Genomic DNA, 21,333 nt, shown 5'->3' on the forward strand with positions numbered 1-21,333 from the left:
TTTGTACCTTTCTTATACTTATAAAATATAAATGTGAAAATCTGCTCCATCTTCCATATCATATGCACAAAAACACAAATATAGTTTCGGGAAACAACAAAATCAATGGAAAAAATAGCACAAACCCCCAGATACAAGAGGATTACATCTTGATGACTCATTGCTTATCATGTAATGTTAGTGTCCGATACAAATCCTAACAGATTTGTCTTATCCTAAAAGTATCCAACCCATCTCCAACAACCTACACAAACGTATATGTTCAGTTTCACATCAGAACAAAACCTAAAACTTTATCCAGATGATTCCCTTGGTAGAATACAAACTGAAAGCAGAAGTGAAGTGCAAGGTATCGTTACTCATTGTGTGTCTTCAAAAAGGATGAGATATAATACAAGAAACACCATTATGTCACTACCACATAATTCTAGATAGAAGAGAGAAAAAAATCAAGATAGATGATAACGACACCGAGATACATCAATTATCATGTACTACAAACTTGTAGAACACAATATCTAACAATTTGGTGTATATCTTATCTTGAACAACCTACATAAGACTAAACGTTCAGTTTCTCGTAAGCATAAAGTGTGCAGCTCTAGGACAACATTACATATAGTCTATTTTGATAAAGGAATAAGTTCAGTGCAAGAAACACCATCTGTTTTAAAACGTTGCAGAATTTTCATGTGCTTGTGAGGTAACCTTGATAAATTTCCAACCAAATTTGTAAGCATTAGAATAAGAAACGCACAATGACACACCGAATACATGCCACCTCATCCATAAATAAGTGGCATCTTGGTCTCGTATATTCATCGCACCATCACCAAAATCACCTTGACAACATGAAGGCACTCTTCTTCCTAGCTTTTCTTGCTCTGGTAGCAAGCACATCCTTTGCACAATACGCAGAAGCTCCAAGCGGGGACGTGGAAGGTCCCAGCGCTGGTGGTTATGAGAAATGGGCTGCAGAAGCTCCAAGCGGTGACACGGAAGGTCCCAGCGCAGGTGGTTATGAAAAATGGGCTGCAAAAGCTCCCACCATGAGCACTTCTGAGCAATGTGAGCATGAACATATGAAGCTAGACTCTTGCAGGGATTACTTGATGGATTGGTGCACACCAAAGGGGACGTGGATCACCTGGCCATGGGAATGGATGAAGAGTAGCTGCGAGGAGATCCGGAAACGGTGTTGCCAGCAACTGGGGCAAATGGCATCACAATGCCGCTGCAAGGCTATCTTTAGAACAATCCAAGGTGAGGTCGGTGGCTTTGGTTCTCAAGAAGGTCAGAAAGCTAGAGTGATGGCGATGGCCCAGCGCTTGCCCTCCAAGTGCAATGTGGTCCCAAGGTCCTGCAACATCCCCATCACTAGTGGCTATTATTGGTGATGTATTTCATCGGTGACTAATAAATTTTCACATGGCACTTTTGTGTATGTGACAAGTAAATATGGTCATGGAATAATATGAAAATAAGGTTTCCTTCCCATCTCTCTATATACTTTATTTTTGCAAGCATCCAATTATGTATGCATATGTTCATAAAGACATTGATGCCAACATGCAATAGAACAATAGGCTACTTCAACGTGTATATTTGATGGTGGTTTGTGTCACATGTTAGTCTTGTTATTTTGTTAAAGAGAGATGTTAACTTCTCCAGATCATAAACAAGTAAGAGAAGACTAATACATAATACGTCGTTTCTGACAACATGTCTCTAACGGGCACTAAGGGATCTGTCAGAGACGGCCCGAAGGCCACCCGGATTTGTTTTCCGGTCTCCAGATAGTATCACTTCTGACCTCTCTCTAATAGTTGTTTGTCATTGTTGAGTTCCAATAGGACTTTACAAAATGGAACCTACAACCATATTTGTAGGCAGAAACATTCCCTTTTGGCGCGAATGGTGAGATTTGACAGACGGAGAGCTCCGTGGATCTAGTCTCGGCCAAAAGATAGGCTCTTTCGCCTATATCAGCTGCCCTCTATCAATTTTTGTCCCTCCTGCTAGATTCGACCTCTAGATCAATTTGTTCGATATAGTTTCTACTCTCTCCTCGACCAACCTGGTGGATTGGAGTTTATTAATTGTTTTTGTGTTGTTGGTCTAGATAGACGAGGAATCAAGGGGACCGCAGTTTTTTTGAGAAGTAACCACGTTCATTAACTTAAAACAAACAGTACAAGCACACACACGCGGAAACCTTAGGAAGGAACAGTAAAGGATACACGTCGAGGAACATACGCATAAAGACCCCTCAACACAAGAAAATTGTAGATAAGATCTTGGAGGACTCCACACCCACCATCTTCTCCGGCCATCGCCGGATCCGAGCCAGCACCATCGATGTTACTGGCTTTACGAGTCGAAAGAGAAGCTCCCCGCAGATGGAAGAGCCATTGGCGTTGGGGCGCGTCGACCGGGGTTCATCCCCATGCTGCAGGTCGGATCCCAGGTCCACCGTTGCACGCCGACCAAGTTGGGGAAAACCAGCAGACCTGCCATCGCAGGTCTCCAGCCTGCTCCCAAGCCGCCATCCTCTCCCGACGGCCAACACCGTCACCAAGGGCAACGGCCGCCATCCATCATCTTCACTCCTGAGCAGGATCTCCAAGCTTCACGACGGCGCCGGAGGATACGCCATCGGGGCCAAAGCCAGAGAACAAAATCCCCTGGATGCGCCGCCGCCTCATCGATGCACCCTAGGAAACCCTAGCCACGCCGTACGATAGGAACGACGGGAGACTACGCCACCACTTTCCTTGATGAAGTCGAGATGGGGCCGGAGGTGGTGGACATTATTTGGCCTAAGTGTCATCGCTGCCTCCATCTTAGCAACGCCGCCCTCAAAACCTAACCCTTACCTATCTACACGCCATGAACGAGACATGGGAGTTATCCTCCCCTCCCACCGCTGGAGCGGCCGATGGAGGGGGGGAGAACTCCAGGTCTCGCTGGCGGAGAGTGGTGGGACACCGATCGCCTCCCTTTCGCCTATTACGAGAGAGAACAGAGAAGGGGAGCGAAAGACTAGCTGCCAACTAATTAACAACAGTTAAGGGGACCGCAGTTGGATGTACAAGTAGTGAAGGAACAATTTGTGCGATAGCGTTGTTGGTACGTTGCTTAACCAGGAACACAAGACATGAAGATGGAACTAGGTCAAGACTGGATCTTGAAAATCCAAACACAAAAAAGGAGTTGTGGGCATTGATAAGCTTACAAAGAAAATCTTCAGGGCCTTCTTGTTACACTTTGTTGAACGAAGAGAAAAATAAATTAGGTGAAAATTTTGTGTTTGTGTCACTAAAGAAAGTCCCACTTATCTAGTGGAATTTTTTGATGGCACCAGCCGCCGTCCACCTAGAAAAATATTTTTGGCTGACGGATAGGCATTTTCAGCGCCCAGCAAGGCTGGCACACAAAAAATTGCCATGCTAGAACCCATACTAATGGATATTTGTGACGTGGTAGAGGGTTAGCAAGGACGACCAGTTTTTATGTCGTGGTAGATGGATAGATGCATATAAAAGCGTGTGTGCATTATACACGACGCTTACATTGAGTTCCTGGTCAAGCACCTTGCGTTGAATGGTCAGGCGCTAAAACTCACTGACTGGTATAACCCATCACCACTGAGCCGTTTGTTTCTATATTATTTATCTCGCATATCTGTGTCCAGCATCATACTATACGTATTGCTCCAACAACCTCTCCCACATCTCACTACCGAACGGCGGTGGGCACTGTAGAGGCGGCAGCTAGCGATGATGGTGTATTTTGGGCTGCACCTAGTTTGAGCTTCAGGGGTGGTGGTTTTCAGGTCTAGATGAAAACTTTGTAGGACTTCGGTCCCTGCCGACGATGATGACGCGTTCTGCGCCATCCACCTTTTTGGAGGCATCGTTGTGAGACCCCTCTCCTTTGGTTCACCGTGTTCTACTAGGTTCTCGGCCCGTCGTCGAGTTCCCCCTTGGGCTAAGTCTTGGAGCGGTGGAGGTTTGTTATTGTGGATATGGTCGTGCTCTCTCCAGTGCAACAGAAGACAAGGTTCCTCATCTTGGTCTATGTTGGCGCTTCGGTTTGACATTTTTTGTGTTGTCTTCTCTTGCGGGTTTTGGTGTGCGCTTTGCGCTAGTGTGTGTTGTAATCATTATTGTAATTCCTAGCCAGTTGTTGGCTTCGTTAATTCAAAGCTAGACTCATTTCGAGCATTTCATCTATTTTTTTAAAACCAAACACTGACTTAGTAGCCATGAGTTGGTGTGCGGGTTTAGGGGCGAATCTGAGTCTGGTGCTACCCGGGCTGTAGCACCGATCTAGCCCAACATCCCTAGGGAACATATAAGGACTTTGGTCTAAAAAAAAACAATATCCCACTAGAGCAGCACCAGGCGGCCCATCTCATCACCCCTTAGACTCCCCATCTCGCTTCTCGCTCTGTCCAGCTTGCCCGGAGTGTCTCCTGTGGAGCGGGGACGGGCTCGAGACGTCGGACACCGTATTGGGCCACGCCGAACGAAAGAAGTCTTTGAAGCGCGTAACTGGACTGAAAATATGTCTGACGTACCCTAAATTTTTTTGAAGACGCAGGAAACGCTTAGTGCAGGGACATGTCCTAACTGGGCTGCTGCTACATTAATTAAATGAAAATGCGCATAGTTGGCATATACGGCAGTAGGTACAAGATACTGATAGCCGGGCCAAACGATAGCTGCCTTACTGACACTGCGGTGGCCTGACACTGCTTTATTACATTTGGGTTCTCAATCCAGATCTAGATCTCACCATGTCCTGAGATATAAGTCCTCTTCGGCCTTCTCCAAAGGACTGGGCAGCATATGAGCCGAGCTTCGCCATCTCCACGGGACTGGGCTGAGCAGGGTTTCTCCTTCTTCAGGTAATTACCATGAACTTTTTTCCCACGAAAATATCTTCTCAACTACATAAAGATTTAGTGTGCCTCTCCTGCATGGTTGCTAGCTTTAGTTCCAGGACCTCCTACTTGATCTTGTTTAGATTCTTCTTTGGAGTTAACTTGGACCTTTCATCCATGTATCCATCCGTAATATAGATCCCATGGAAATTCTGAGAACTCAACTTCTTGCACATGCTTTTGTGAAGTTTTGATTGAACCCCGTGTTTTTCTACAGCAATATCTCTGATTCAAAGGAGCTAGCTACATAGGGATTTTTGAGGATATATTCAATTATACAAAGGAGCTACACACTTTCCTAGTCATGGTTCTGGGGTAGTTTATAAGGTATGAATATGACAACTCTCAGCTTCCCTTTGTCTTAATCACAACATATCTGAAACTGTAAGTTGACGCTGCCAAAGCATGCCCTGGTTATATAGGGAATGCTTGACGGTGGTGCAGTTGCTGCGACCGATTGTTTGATGAAAAGAAATCCAGTGAAGGGATATTGCTCTGACACACAAGCGGAAATGGTAGACTGTGGGGGCGAGCTTGTCTTCACAGATGCACCGCAAAGGTTACTTTTCTTTGGAAATCTACTTAATGCGTGTCCTGGTAAGCAAATCACCAGTAGTATAATGTGGCACGCATTTGGTTCAAGCATCCATTTATTTAGTGTTCATATGACTCAGGACTTGAAGTATCTCTACTAAACCAACTTTATTCTCTCCCATTTTCTAGATGCATCTCATAGACATGAATGGAGAAGACGGTATCAAATCATGAACGGAATTTGTGACGGTTTATATTATCCTCACATTGTTCACTTGGATCTGAAACCTACAAATATATTGCTAGAAAATTGCGGATTTTGGTCTCTCGAGGTATGAAAAACTCACCTGGATAATTACTTAATACCATATTGAAATGATGCAGGTTTCATGTGAATCCGGAAAACTCTTCTTGTATATGTATGAATGATTGTCAATCGCTTTTCTCATCGCTGCAAGACTTTCCTTCATTCCCCAGGAAATTCTCAATATAGAAAACAGTAGGCTCGAACTAGAACAGATCCTGGGTGTCATCTCGACGCCTGTGTTTCTGGCTTCCGCCGATCCAGGTGATATACACAATCATATACTTCATCTGAGGAATGCAATCCACATTCTTGAAAACAGTAAGAGGACACTGCTGGAAGAACAACAAGAGCTCATCGTGGCGGCGGCTGTCCAACCGTAGAAATGAAAATAGAAAAAGGTAGTTACTCGTCTATCTCAACGTAAATGAACGAAGTCACTTAAGTCTTCCTACTACTACTGCTCCTTCTTACTTATTTTCTTTTTTGATCTTATTATTCATTCATAAAAGCTTTGATTATTTTATTGGGCTTTGTATTATTCAAGAATCAAATGGATTATTGGGCCTAGAAAAAGTCTAGACCCCGTATAGACGATTCCTATTTTCTATTGTGTGAAGAACTAGACTCCATTTTGTTTAGACAGACTGGAATCTAAGATAAGAACCTAACAGAGCTTTTCTCATCGATCGACTGTATTTTATAATTAGTCATGCATGGGATAGTTGGCACTGGAATTCTATGTGCGTGGACATATCTCATTCAACTCTGACATATATAGTCTTTGTGTCATAATCATGGAAATACTAACATGAGAGATGAGTATCAAGATGTTCACGATGTAAGAGGAGTTCGTTCTAATATAAAAGTACATTTTCAAATTTATTGTGTTATACAAATTTGTAAAATATCCGCATTCACTTAGATATAGAATTTAGCTTGAAATGAATCAGACATCTTTCCTCTAGTGTCATGGTCACATTTAATTTTCTAAATACCTACGAATAGTGATGTGTTACAGTAATGGATCTAGGAAGTTATCATCTATTGCAATTGGATGACTAATAGTATAAATGTACCATATTAGTACAGCAACATGTCTTCAATTGCACTTGCTCGTTAGTGTCTTAGGTACAAATTGAGACAAGTTACTTTGTCCCTGTAGTTAGATAGTGGTTATATGTAACAGCCAGGAAAATACCTTATAAAATTTGCTTGTTCTTTTTGTTTTCTCCGTCATCGTTACTAAAATTCTATTAAAGGTTTCTATAGAAACCTCTCCATCTCTTCTTAAAAAAAATTGAGTTAAATGGTGGCGATGGTTTCCGAGGTGGAGGCAGGCGAGACATCTCATCGTCGCTGCGCCTTCTCCACTTATCGCCGGCGTTAATGCAGCGTCGCTCCTCTTCCAACCCTTCCTTCTCTTCCCGACATTTCTTCGTTGCTTCCCGCGTCGCCACCGCCTAATAGACCCGTCCTCCTTCCCATTTTTACCACAAGTGCTCTCGTAGCACGGGACCCTCCCTCTACACGTAAATGCCGTGCCGCCACGCCATGAACTACTCCATGCTGGGACCCAACAGCCGTGACAGACCGTCACCTCCATCTCCGCCTCCACCTCCAGCCCCATCGGCCGAACCTGCGTCACCCCCGCTTGAGCACGAGCTTGACGAGGCTTACATGGAGGAGTTTGTTGAGCTCGGCACACAATTTATGGCCGACGCTGAGCAAGAGGCAGCGGAGCATGCGATGGCTGAGGAGGACGACGACGACTTGGAGGGATGTAGCGACCGGCCGAACCCTGAGGAGAAGTCGGCCGAGAAGAAGTCCATCCTCGCGTCCTAGTGTCATATATATATTCTATGGTCCGAGTATGCATCCTTTCATTGTATCGTTTCACTGACATCTTTTTGTTTCATCAAGGTAGATAGAACAATTCACACGACCGATGACTGAGGCATAGATCACTCGTAGCCTCGAGTCTTATAAACTGTGGCTTCTTGTGAAGGTGATGTTCATGGAGAACCATGAGACCACTATCAATAGACACTACATCCCCATTTCACAGGATACCACAGATGCATCAAGCGTTGAGGACATCACACCGAGGGGTTGGGGTTCTGTGATATTAACGGGTACGTACCGAGCTATGTGCAATGCTTGCAAGCTTACCCTGCCAAGGGCTAGCCTTCTTGGATGCCCTTCGAGGAGGCAGCTCTCTTGCTTTTACTGCTCGGCATGAAGATGTTGACGGGAAGAAATGGGCGCGAGAAAATTGGTAGGAAGAAATGGGCGAGAGAAAATTGGCGAGAAAATTATGGTGGGTTATAAAAGGTCTTTAGTATGACATTTAATTAAGATACAGTACATTTGAAAATAAGATACAAATGTACACTACAACTGAAATACTACAGCTGAAATAAAGATACAACACAACAATAAACCTGATTAAGATACATTGCTTCAGTAAAACGCAAACTTAGATACATCGCTACTCAGATACATCGGTACTCGTGCATAAATCTAGTGCAGTGTGGATGCTTCTTCATCTTGTCACCATGCTTTTTAGAGTGGCGGGAAACGTTGGCGCGAGGATTTAGTTAGAAACCAGTTTAACTACGTGTGTGCAGTGATCATGCAGCTAGATGGTGGCACACTAACCAATCGGTCGGTGCGTGGCCAATCGGGTGCAGCCGCACCATCATTGATGAGCCCTGTCCACTGCCAGAAATTTAGGCGGCAGTTCGGCCGAAGGCCTAATTGGCAGTCCTATAACCGATCGGCTGTTGTTTCGCCGATCTGAGTCATAGATTTAAAATTATTTCAAAACCTGTACTATTCATGAAAACTAATAACTTTTTTGTATTATTTAAAAATATCTTTGAATGATATTTTTTTGTATTACCCATCTGGTTCCACCCCTTGATCGAAGCCATGAACACCATGGTATTGAATCTTTTTTTATTCAAAATCAACACACTGCTTTTCTTTGTTAGTTTTAAAGTCTTCTCTGTTTTGTTTCTAACAAATAAATAAATTTTTACCAATTAAATAATGGTTTGTTAATTAATATATGGACAAAATCTATTTTAAATTGTATCTCCATACAAAAATTTATCTGAAAAGTGAAATGAAGTTAAGTATTAAATTTTCATGCATCATAGACCACCTATGTCTCAGCCAAATGATAAACACAAGGAAAATTAAATGTTATGGTGGGGCCAATTCTTTGTTTTTGAACAAATAATTTTTTTTACCAATTAATAAAATGGTTTATTAAGTAATAAATGGACAAACTCTATCATTTAAATTGTATCTCCGTACCAGAATTTATTGGAAAATCGAGATGACTCTAAACATTAAACTTCCATGCATCTTAGACCACTTTTTCTCGGCCAAATAGTAACCCAATGAAAATTGAATGTTGTGTTGGGGCAATTCTTCATGCCTTGTTAATTTAATTCTCATTTAATTTTGCTAAGCATTGATCCTCTTGCGCATCATATGTATATAATATCTTGATCATGCCGATTTTTTTGCTGTAGAAATAAGATTTACATTCGTGGTATGTTTCAGCTTTTGCTTCTTCACGGATATGACGAAGTAGTGATGTGAGATACGACAAGTTCTTAGGCGGCAGTTCTTCGATAATTTTTCACAGGCAATCATTATAGCCTTTAAAACCAACCATTTTCTTTTCTTTTTCTTTGTTAATTTTCAAAGTGCTCTTTGTTTTGTTTTTAACAAATAAATTTTGACCTATTAACAATAAATGCTTATTAATTAATAAATGACAAACCCTATCTTTTAAACTGTATCTTCCATCGCGATAAATTTTTATACCAAAATTTGTCAGAAAATTAAGATGAATCCAAATATTAAATTGTCATGCATCATAGACAACTTCTGTCTTTGCAAAATGATAAATGCAATGAAAATTAAATGTTATGTGTGTGCAATTCTTCATGTCTTGTTAATTTAAGTGTCCCACTACATTTTGCTAAGCATGGACCAACTTGTGCATCACATTTTTTCTTCTTTAAGTGTCCCATAGGACACTCGTTTTTTTCTTTATTTCTTTCTCCTCGTTTTGGTCTCTTTTTTCTCTGATGGGTTTCATATCTAGCCTACCCTAACTTGCTTGGCAACAGGCTTTGATGTTGTTGTTGATGATGTTATGTACCAACTTGTGCATCACCTGCCATGCAAGTTATGTCTTGATCATGCTGATTCTTTTGTTGTAGAAATAACATTTACATATGTTGTGTGTTCCAGCATTTGCTTCTTCCCGGATAGAACGAAGTGGTGATGTGAGATACGACAAGTTCTCAGGCAGTTCTTCTACAGTTTTTCACAGGCGAGCATTCCCCCTCTTCACATATTTCACATATTCTACAGTTTTCTCTTATATTCTAGCTTTGTGTCATTTTTTCGAGTCATCTGTCCTATTCGACGTTTTTTCGCTAATAATCCATATTGCCTTTACCTATCGCCGATGTTTCTTATTTCACTGACCTTGCGAATCGGCGTGCTTACTTAGGGTTGTGTGTTTATCTCGATATCTTGTTGGGATATGTTAGGAAGTTGATACCTGTTTCACCTTATGGATAATGTTGTTGGAGATAATCATGGCTAGTAAGTTGTACAACTAAAATTTGGTGTGGTATAATAACCGGTTTTGGTGCATGGAGCAGTTATTCATCTTCAAGGATATCTATGAACCGAAGGATAAAGTGATACCCATGCAACCTATTGAAGAGTCACTTTGAGGATGATGTTTGGGTGACAGAAGGGATGTGGCTGCACAACCTAATGAGGGTCAAATGGGACTAAAATATTCCTCTCATTCAGCAATTCTATGCCACACTTGTTATCAAGAAGGTATCAAGAAGGACGATGACCGTACTACGAAGTGGATGACTGGATCTTCTCCAAGCAGTTGAGCACCACACATGGACATCACACTTCTTCTCCTTTCATCCAGAAGGAGGTGAAGAAGCTGAACTGGTTTCAGAGGAATGTTCTGTGCATGAATGTCGAGATTTACAAGGAGAACTATCAGGCCAGCCGTAAGCACGCCAACATGCAGTATACTCAGGACACCGAGCGAGAAGACCATATACGCAACACATAATGGATATGCTCGATGCAACAAACATGTACACGAGAATTAGTTTCGCAAGAAATAATAGAGCGCTCTGCTTCGAGTACATGGAGGGAAGAGTCTTTACAAGTTTATTTCTGGTATGGCAGAATATATAATCAGTTCATTACATTTATGGCCAAGTAATATGTGTTTCTGACAAAATAATTAATCCTTTTGCAGATGAATCATGTGGTTTTGATTGGCACACACGATACAAAATAATTAAGGAAATTTGCGAGGTTTTAAATCATCTTCATAATGGGAGGTTGAGTGATATATTTTATCATGTGGACTTGAAACCAGACAACATATTGTTGGGTAGAAACATGATGCCTGAAATTGTAGATTTTGGTATATCTATACTCTTGGCTTCACCCAAGACGTAAAACTATAAAAGGAAGATTCTAAGTTACATATGTAATCCACTTTTCTTGATGGTTCTTCAGTGGATATAAGTTGTGCTTGCATTGCAGTAGCTGTATCGTGAGTTCCACGCGTTCATGAGCATTTTCACGTCTACATGTTTTACTGCTTTCACGAGTATGCTGACGAGGTCGTTACTAACCCACAAATTTATATCCATGTACGCACGTTTTGTGTTGGCTTTGGTTGGAAACATCACGTTTGTAGGTTGTGTCCGAGTAGTACCTTGTCTGTGTGAGTCATTTGTCCGTTTATAGCGCTGATTGAGTTCGGATAGGAATTGTGTTAGCAGTCAGGAGACCGCGTTTGAATCATAGTTGGGTTTGTGTTAGACTGTCAAGGTACGAGTCAGTTGTGCATGGACAAGTTTGTACCGTGAGTTAAGATAGCAACGGAAATTAACAGAAAAATATTGGGGATGATACCTGGGTGAACCAAGTGTTAAGAAGGGTGTTGAAGTACAAATGCAACGTCCTTCTTTTTCGTACATGGGTGAATTGATTAGGTGTATATATAGAAGTACAACCAGATTTGTGGATTTCAAAACCCTTTTCCCGCAGGCATATGTGTGCATGTGCCAAAACAGACGATAGCCGACATGCGAGACAAGTAACATCGATTTATGGCTGATCTCATGCACACGGATGGTGGTCAAAAATTGGGAGTCCCCTAGCACGTGAAGAAGAACGTCGTCCCTTGCCTAAATGAATTATTCCCTTCCCTGTAGCTAGGTAGCTTGGGTTCCGTTACTAAGCTTCAGTACTATGCTTTTCCCTTTTATTTATAATCTTTAATTTAAACTGAATCAGGCCACTGGTAGAAAAACAGGCTTCCGGGAAGCCCCATAAGTCGCGAAGGTAAAGGAACCGCGACTAATGGGGTCTTTAGTCGCGGTTCGTGTGGCGAACCGCGACCAAAGGCCTGGGCCTGTGGCGCACGGTGGCCAGCCGGTGCACGTGGGGGCTTTAGTCGCGGTTGGCCGAGCCAACCGCGACTAGCAGTGTCGAAGGCCTTTAGTCGCGGTTGGCCGGAGCCAACCGGGACTAAAGCCCCTCCCCTATATATACCCATCCAGACAGCCAACACTTAGCCATTTGGAGCCATTCTCTTCACAAACTTCACAAGTGAGTGTTAGGTTTGCTTTTGGTTCCTCTTATGCACATAAGGTGTTTGATGAAATGCCCCAAGAGCATGAAACAAACATGATATGAAGTGTTGGAGCCACACTTGAGCTTTCTCATTTATTTTTTCCTCCTCGACCGCGGTTAGCAACTTGAACCTTTGATGTGTCATTGATAAAATATGCATGTGTGTGTAGTTCATTGTTTAATTTATATTGTTTGTAGCTAGTTAGTTTAACAAATGCATGATGGTTAATTATATATTTTATATTATAATAATGCGGATGAATCGACAATGGATGTACGGTAACCGACTCTCCGGCGAGTTCAAGTACGGGTTTGAAAGATTTCCTCGTAGTGGCTAATGCGAACAAGCGTGGGGTTTTGTTATCTCGTCCATGTGTTAACCGTAAGAATCGGAAGGGTTACTCTTCCTCAAGAGATGTTCACATGCACCTGCTCGGCACGGTTTCATGCCAAGCTATAATTGTTGGACCAAGCATGGAGAAAGAGGGGTTATAATGGAAGAAGATGAAGAAGGGGATGATTTCATCGATGAAAGCTATCTTGCTCATTTCGGTGATACTTTCATGGAGGATGCTCGAAGGTGAAGGGGAAGGTGAAGGGGAAGGTGAAGAAGAGGCACGTGATGATCCCGTTGATGATCTTGGTCGGACCATTGCCGATGCACGGAGACGCTGCGAACCGAAAAGGAGAGGGAGAATTTGGATCGCATGTTAGAGGATCACAGGAAGGCGCCGTACTCGGATGCGATGATGGTCTCGAAAAAGCTGGGCTGCACACTGGATTTGCTCGAAATGGAAGGCACGAGCAGGTGTAGCTGACTCGGCATTTGAAAACTTGCTGAAAATGTTGAAGAATATGTTTCCAAAGAATAACGAGTTGCTCGCCGATACGTACGAAGCAAAGAAGGTTGTCTCGCCCTCTAGGTTTAGAGGTTCCGAAGATACATGCATGCATCAACGATCGCATCCTCTACCGCGGTGAATACGAGAATTTGAATGAATGCCCGGTATGCACCGCATTGCGTTATAAGATCGGAGGCGATGACCCCGGTGACGATGTTGAGGGCCGAAACCCGTGAAGAGGGTTCCCGCCAAGGTGATGTGGTATGCTCCTATAATACCACGGTTGAAACGTCCTGTTCGGGAACAAAGAGCATGCCAAGTTGTTGCGATGGCACAAAGAGGACCGTAAGTCGGACGGGGAGTTGAGACTCCCCGCGGATGGAACGCAATGGAGAAAGATCGACAGAGAGTTCAAAGATTTTGCAGTCGACGCAAGGAACATAAGATTTGGTCTAAGTACGGATGGCATGAATCCTTTTGGCGAGCGAGCTCCAGCCATAGCACCTAGCCCGTGACTCTATGCATCTACAACCTTCCTCCTTGGTTGTGCATGAAGCGGAAGTTCATTATGATGCCAAGTGCTCATCCAAGGTCCGAAGCAACCCGGCATCGACATCGATGTGTACCTAAGGCCATTAGTTGATGAGCTTTTACGACTGTGGGGCAGACTCGGTGTCCGTGTGTGGGATGAGCACAAAGAAGAGGAATTTGACCTACGAGCGTTGCTTTTCGTAACCATCAACGATTGGCCCGCTCTTAGTAACCTTTCGGGACTGTCAAATAAGGGATACAATGCATGCACGCACTCGCTTACATGAGGCTCGAAAGTGTACATTTGCCAAATTGTAAGAAGAACGTGTACCTTGGGCATCGTCGATTTCTTCCGAAAGGTCATCCAAGAAGAAAGAAAGGCAAGCATTACAACGGCAAGGCGGATCACCTGCCGAAGCCTCGCGGAACACACTCGGTGCTGAGGTATTTGATATGGTCAAGGATTTGAAAGTCATCTTTGGAAAGGGTCCTGGCGGACAATCGGTTCCGAAGGGAGCCGACGGGCACGCAGCCATGTGGAAGAAGAAATCTATATTCCGGGAGCTAGAATATTGGAAAGTCCTAGAAGTCCGCTCTCGCAATCGACGTGATGCACGTTACGAAGAATATTTGCGTGAACCTCCTAAGCTTCTTGGGCGTGTATGGGAAGTCAAATGATACAAAGGAAGCACGGCAGGACCAAGCAAATTTTGAAAGACCCCGATGACCGGCATCCGGAACGGTTTCAAGGTCGTGCCGCCTACGCTCTCACCAAAGAAGAGAAGGTCATCTTTTTTGAATGCCCGAGCGGTATGAAGGTCCCGTCTGGATTCTCGTCCAATATAAAGGGAATAATAAACATGGCGGAGAAAAAGTTTCAAAACCTGAAGTCTCACGACCGCCACGTGATTATGACGCAATTGCTTCCGATTGCTTTGAGGGGCTCCTGCAGGAAAATGTTCGAGTAGCCATTGTGAAGCTATGTGCATTCCTCAATGCAATCTCTCGAAGGTAATCAATCCGGAAGTTCTACCACGGTTACGTAACGATGTGATCCAATATCTTGTCGGTTTCGAGTTGGTGTTCCCGCCATCCTTCTTCAATATTATGACGCACCTCCTGGTTCACCTAGTCGATGAGATTTCCATTCTCGGTCCTGTATTTCTACACAATATGTTCCCCTTCGAGAGGTTCATGGGAATATTAAAGAAATATGTTCGTAACCGTGCTAGGCCGTAAGGAAGCATCGCCAAGGGCTATGGAAATGAGGAGGTAATTGAGTTTTGTGTTGACTTTGTTCCCGACCTTAAGCCGATTGGTCTTCCTCGATCGCGGCACGAGGGGAGACTAAGTGGAAAAGGCACGATCGGAAGGAAATCAACGATATCTATGGACGGCCATTCTCCGATCGAAGCACACCACACGGTTCCGACCAATTCCAGCTTGGTGGCTCCGTACTTTGAGAAACACAAGAATATTTTACGCTCGGACAACCCCGGGAAGCCCGAATCCTGGATTAGGAAGGCCCACATGGAGACTTTCGGCAGCTTGGTTGAGAAAACATTTAATGAGTGACGAACATGTTGTAGATCAGCTGTACATGTTGGCCAAGACACCATCTTCGACTATAACGACTTTCCAAGGGTACGAGATAAATGGGAATACATTTTACACGATCGCCCAAGATAAAAAGAGCACCAACCAAAACAGTGGTATCCGCTTTGATGCGAAGCAACCGAGAATGGGCAAAAGGTCACATATTATGGTTACATAGAGGAGATATGGGAACTTGACTATGGACCCTCCTTTAGGGTCCCTTTGTTCCGGTGCAAATGGTTCAAGCTAACAGGAGGTGGGGTAAAGGTGGACCAAGCAATACGGAATGACAATGGTGGATTTCAACAATCTTGGTTACCTTGACGAACCATTCGTCCTAGCGAAAGATGTCGCTCAGGTTTTCTATGTGAAGGACATGAGTAGCAAACCGAGGAAACGGAAAGATAAGAAAACGATCAGTACATCATGCGATGATCCAAAGCGCCACATTGTTCTTTCAGGGAAAAGAAACATCGTGGGAGTGGAGGACAAGACAGACATGTCGGAAGATTATAATATGTTTGCTGAAATTCCGCCCTTCAAAGTGAACACCGACCCAAGCATTAAGTTAAATGATGAGGATGCTCCATGGATACGGCACAATCGTAAGCAAGCGGGGACACAAGGAAAGAAATGATGTGTAATAATTTATTGTACCAAACTTTGTTGAATGGATCATGTGAATTATATTACCCGTGATGTGGTTGGTGTCCATTTTCGAATGATTCAATTGACTCGAGATAGCACTGATGATACATGAAATTTGGAGTGACTAAGTCATACTCCCGCATACAGAAATTTGGAGTGACTAAGTCATACTCCCGCATACATGAAATTTGGAGTGACTAAGTCATACTCCCGCATACAGGAAATTTGGAGTGACTAAGTCATACTCCCGCATACATGAAATTTGGAGTGACTAAGTCATACTCCTGCATACGAGAAATGTGGAGTGACTAAGTCATACTCCCGCATACATGAAATTTGGAGTGATTTAGTCATACTCCTCGCCTAGGCGTATAATATGCATACTCGTAGTCTTCATAGCCGCCGCCGTTGTGCCGGTAGTCGGCGCTCGCTTCTAAGTTGCCGGCGTCGTCGTCGTCGTTGTCGTCGTCGTCGTCGGGCGGCGCTCGTGGCTCGAACCGAGGGTAGCGCAGGCGGGGATATCGCCGGCCGTGATGTAGTCCATGACGCTCGCAGAGTCCGGCCGGTACCACCATAGCCGACGGCCGGCCTCGTGGAAGTTTCCGGGAGGCGGACCGTCCTCCTCATACCCGGCGAGCGCCCTCTCACGCCGATTGATGAAGAAGGCGTCCCAAGTATGTCGGTTATCGGGATGCCGGCGGGGATTCATCCGTTGCTCCGGCGTGAGGTCGAGGTAGTAGTGGTTCGTGATGGCCGCCCGACGCGCAGCACCCGAGGGACGGGAGGGACCGGCACGCCGCCGGCGCTTAGGCTCCAGCCGGCGGGACGCGGTAGCCCGGTGGGCAAGGTTAGTTCGAGGCGCAAAGCTCCTCCACCTGTCGGTAGGTTAGAGTGGGTGCGGTGGAAGCCATGAGAGAGTGATGAGAGATTGTAGAGATGTGATAATGCTGGCCAAGCCGGGCTACCTATATGTAGTGAAAAATGGCGGGAAAAATGGGAGCGGGAAGACAGGAGGCGGGAAGAAAGAGGTGGGAAGAAAGTGGCGGGAAGAAAGAGGCGGGAAGAAAGAGGCGGGAAGAAAGTGGCGGGAAGAAAGAGGCGGGAAGAAAGAGGCGGGAAGAAAGTGGCGGGAAGAAAGAGGCGGGAAGGAAGTGGCGGGAAGAAAGTGGCGGGAAGAAAGAATTTTTTGATATATTATTTTTCTGATTTTTTTGATATATTATTTGTATTTTTAAGAATTTGAATTGAAATAGTTTTATTTTTCTGATTTTTTTGATATATTATTTGTATTTTTAAGTATTTGAATTGAATTAGTTTTATTTTTCTGATTTTTTTGATATATTATTTGTATTTTTAAGAATTTGAATTGAATTAGTTTTATTTTTCTGATTTTTTTGATATATTTTTTGTATTTTTAAGAATTTGAATTGAATTAGTTTTATTTTTCTGATTTATTTGATATATTTTTTGTATTTTATGATTTTGCAATGAATTAGTTTTATTTTTCTGAATTTATTGATATATTATTTGTATTTTTAACATTTTGAATTGAATTAGTTTTATTTTTCTGAATTTTTTGATATATGATTTGTATTTTATGATTTTGAAATGAATTTGTTTTATTTTTTTGGAATTTATTGATATATTATTTGTTTTTTTTAACATTTTGAATTGAATTAGTTTTATTTTTCTGAATTTTTTGATATATTATTTGTATTTTATGATTTTGAAATGAATTTGTTTTATTTTTCTGTATTTTTAACATTTTGAAAAACAAAAAGTAATTTGAAAAATACCTTTAGTCGCGGTTGGCCTCGCCAACCGCGACTAAAGGTTTGTGCGCGCGGGAAAGAAAAACCCGGCGAAAAAAGCCTTTAGTCGCGGTTGGTCTGGCCAACCGCGACTAAAGGGTGCCCTTTAGTCACGGGTCGCCTCCCCAACCGCGACTAAAGGGGGGGCTATAAATACCTCGCGCGAACCGTCGCCTCCGCCATCATCTTCCGCATCGTCTCCCCCCCGTCGCTTCCGTCTCCTGCCGAACGCACGCCGCCGCCAGACGCCAGACGCCGCCCGCCAGACGTCGTCGCCGCACTCGCCGTCGCCGCAGACGCCGTCGCCGCGCGCCTCCGTGCCCCTATCGTATCTGTCGCCGCCGCGGATGACGCGCGCCGCCGCCGCCCGCCGGACGCGCGCCGCCGGCGCGCCGTCGCCGCCGCCCGCCGGACGCGCCGCCGCCCGCACGCACGCGCGCCGACGCCGCCCGCCGGACGCCGCCGCGCCAGACGCCGCCCGGCCGCGCGCCAGAAAAGAGAGAGAGAGAGAGAGGGCCGGGCCGATTTTTCCCTTTTTTGTGTTTTTTTTCTTTTTAATTTTAACTAGTTAATTAGTTTAACAAAAACGGTAAATTAACAAAAAAAAGTAAAACTTGATAAATTTAACTAAAATTTTGTATACGGTAAAATTTTGTATACGGTAAAATTTTGTAACTAAAACTTGATAAATTTAACTAAAATTTTAACTAGTTAATTAGTTTAACAAAAACGGTAAATTTTAACTAGTTAATTAGTTTTTTGTGTTTTTTTTTCTTTTTAATTTTAACTAGTTAATTTTGTATACTTAACAAAAATTTAACTAAAATTTTGTATACTAACAAAATTTTGTATACTTAACAAAATCTTGACTTAACAAAAATTTTACTTAACAAAAATTTTACTTATCAAAATTTTGACTTAAGAAATTTTTTACTTAGCGCTCGTCGCCACCGCCCTCTCGGTCACCGCCACCGCCCTCTCGGTCACCGCCACCGGTCTCTCGGTCACGCGCGCGGTCACTGCGTCCCCCCTTTCGCCACCGCCACCGGTCTCTCGGTCACGCGGTCACTGCGTCCCCCCTCTCGCCACCGCCACCGGTCTCTCGGTCACGCGGTCACTGCGTCCCCCCTCTCGCCACCGCCACCGGTCTCTCGGTCACGCGGTCACTGCGTCCCCCCTCTCGCCACCGCCACCGGTCTCTCGGTCACGCGCGCGGTCACTGCGTCCCCCCTTTCGCCACCGCCACCGGTCTCTCGGTCACGCGGTCACTGCGTCCCCCCTCTCGCCTCCCTCATCGCCCTCTCTCTTTATATGTAGATGAGATGTGATAATGCTGGCATATACACAATTAATTTGTTTTTACTACATGTTTTCGGGATCGACATATGGCGGACGATAGAGCTGACCCGATTATGGACAACTATGATCCGGACGCTGAAGAACATATCTTCGGCATCATAAAAGGCGATGTTCTATATGTGCCGACCGGACAAGAAGAAGATGATATCTCTTCTTATCCGAACTTTGAGGGTGAAGATGAAGGGCATGGTCGGCAAGATGGTGCCGAAGAAACGTCGATAAACGACGATCTTCAATTGGAAGTAGCAACCACCTCCGGCGCCAAGGTATATATATATACATTGAGCCTCTGGTGATACAAACTCACTGATTTGAATAAATATGTGTGTACTAACGCGCGCGCCTCTCTTTCTTATTTTAGCCCTCGGCCGGATCGTCGAAACAATCGAGTACGTCGTCGTCAAAGCGTGGCGCAACCAAGACGATGAAAGCAGGAGAAACATGCACCATCGATGTTGTTGATGAAGCAACCGGCAGGCCGCTGGAGCCTAGCAAGAACGCCACCAAGTTTGTCAGCCAATGCGGAGCCGTTGTTAGAGACAACGTCTCGATCACCGTCCAGGAGTGGAATGAGCCAAAGAAGGCACGTGTTGTTTTCACTTTTGTCGATAAGAGAACAAAAAAAGATTGCTTCAAAAAGCTTATGGAACATTTCGTTCTACCTCCGGAATACCGCAAATACGATGAGGAGGGTAACAAGATTGCGGAAAACAAGGAGAGGTGCAAGCTAGTCAAACAGTTCGCTCTTTCTAGGATGGTCAACGCATTCCGGAAATACAAGCAAAATCTAGCCCATGACTTTGTCAAGCCGGGCAAGACTCCGGATTTCAAAGGACAATATGAGAAACTGCAACATGATTGGCCAGAATTTGTGAAGCAAAAGAAATCGGAGCAGTTCCTTGAAATATCGAAAAAATAAGGATAATGCGGCCAAGAAGGAGTACAATCATAAAATGGGGCCGGGAGGGTATCGCTTTTGGCAGCCTAGGTGGGAGAAGATGGAGAACGAGCTGAGGGCGCGAGGAATCCGTCCGAGTACGGAGGGATGGGACCCAAGGGCCAAAAGCCGGTGGTACGGGCATGGGGGATCGCTGAACCCGGAGACGAGGGAGTGTGTTTACCAGGGCAAAATAATTACACCCACCCAAAAGCTTATTGAGGCAATGAGGGATGCTCAAGAGGGGAGGATCAAGTTCAACGGAGAGAACGACGCCCGACAAAAGCCCTCGGGAATCCCGAACACGGAGGACGTGTACGAGGCATGGGGCACATTCCGTGGAAAATAGGGTTCCCCGAACGATGACCCGTACGGTTACGTAGCCGTAAGAGAAAGATGGATCGGGAAGCAGATGTTGTGGCGCGGTTGGCATCGGAAATGGATGTCATGAAGAAAACCGTGAGTGTACTAGCAACCGAAAGAGATGCAGCTCGGGCGCAGCATGAAGATCATCCATTGGATCTCGGAAGCCAGCCGCGGAGAAGCAGCGTGGCTTCCACGGAGGCCCCACCGGCTGGTGAACCGACGATCGAAATTACTGCACCGGAGCCTCTGGTGGTCGAAATTACTGCACCGGAGCCTCCTCGCTACCCCGTGGAAGATATAAAGGAGATGAAAGCATGTCATCTGTATTATCCTATCGGGAACATGTCCATGAAGGTAGCCATCGGCGATGCTTTACCACTGGAGCACTCCACCACAACAACCCCATTCAAGATGGCTATGCTCGTGTCACGGTGGAGGACATAGTCCAAGGGTTTGAGGACCTCGGACATTGACATTGCTACACCCGAAGGGGCGACAAGACTTGGAGATGTCAAGCGCCAGCTCATTCTATGGCAGAAGAAGTTTATCAAGTTTCCGGGCGAGGCGCCAACAAGTCCACCCCCTACGGTGGTGGTGGTGGCGGCGGTGGCGGTGGTGGTGGTGCTTCACCTACACCTCCTTCACGAGGGCCGACGCCGCCCCCAATTCAGCTCCGGCGGGTAGCGCCGCCGCCCCCTAGTCCGCCCGGGCGGGTAAGCGACGCCGCCCCCAATCCACCT

General features: G+C 44.7%; 1 protein-coding gene and 1 long non-coding RNA gene across 4 annotated transcripts; both read left to right on the forward strand.

Annotated features, from left to right (window-relative positions):
- The first annotated feature begins 838 nt into the window (after nucleotides 1–838).
- LOC124654942 (puroindoline-B-like) lies at nucleotides 839–1,397 on the forward strand. Its single transcript, XM_047193914.1, has one exon. It carries the CDS (start codon nucleotides 852–854, stop codon nucleotides 1,395–1,397), a length of 546 nt encoding a protein of 181 aa, XP_047049870.1. The 5' UTR covers nucleotides 839–851.
- Nucleotides 1,398–4,755: 3,358 nt separating this feature from the next.
- On the forward strand, nucleotides 4,756–11,353 carry LOC124656109. Of its 3 annotated transcripts, none has more exons than XR_006988750.1 (7): nucleotides 4,756–4,912; nucleotides 5,166–5,275; nucleotides 5,353–5,545; nucleotides 5,672–5,814; nucleotides 5,960–6,187; nucleotides 10,062–11,030; nucleotides 11,113–11,353. It is a non-coding gene; the product is annotated as an uncharacterized LOC124656109 (long non-coding RNA). The 3 variants fall into 3 exon arrangements; XR_006988749.1 differs by having other exon boundaries at nucleotides 5,371–5,545; nucleotides 5,960–7,921; XR_006988748.1 differs by having other exon boundaries at nucleotides 5,371–5,545.
- Nucleotides 11,354–21,333: the final 9,980 nt, after the last annotated feature.

The sequence above is a fragment of the Lolium rigidum genome, chromosome 5 (genome assembly GCF_022539505.1).
Source record: "Lolium rigidum isolate FL_2022 chromosome 5, APGP_CSIRO_Lrig_0.1, whole genome shotgun sequence".
NCBI lineage: Eukaryota > Viridiplantae > Streptophyta > Magnoliopsida > Poales > Poaceae > Lolium > Lolium rigidum.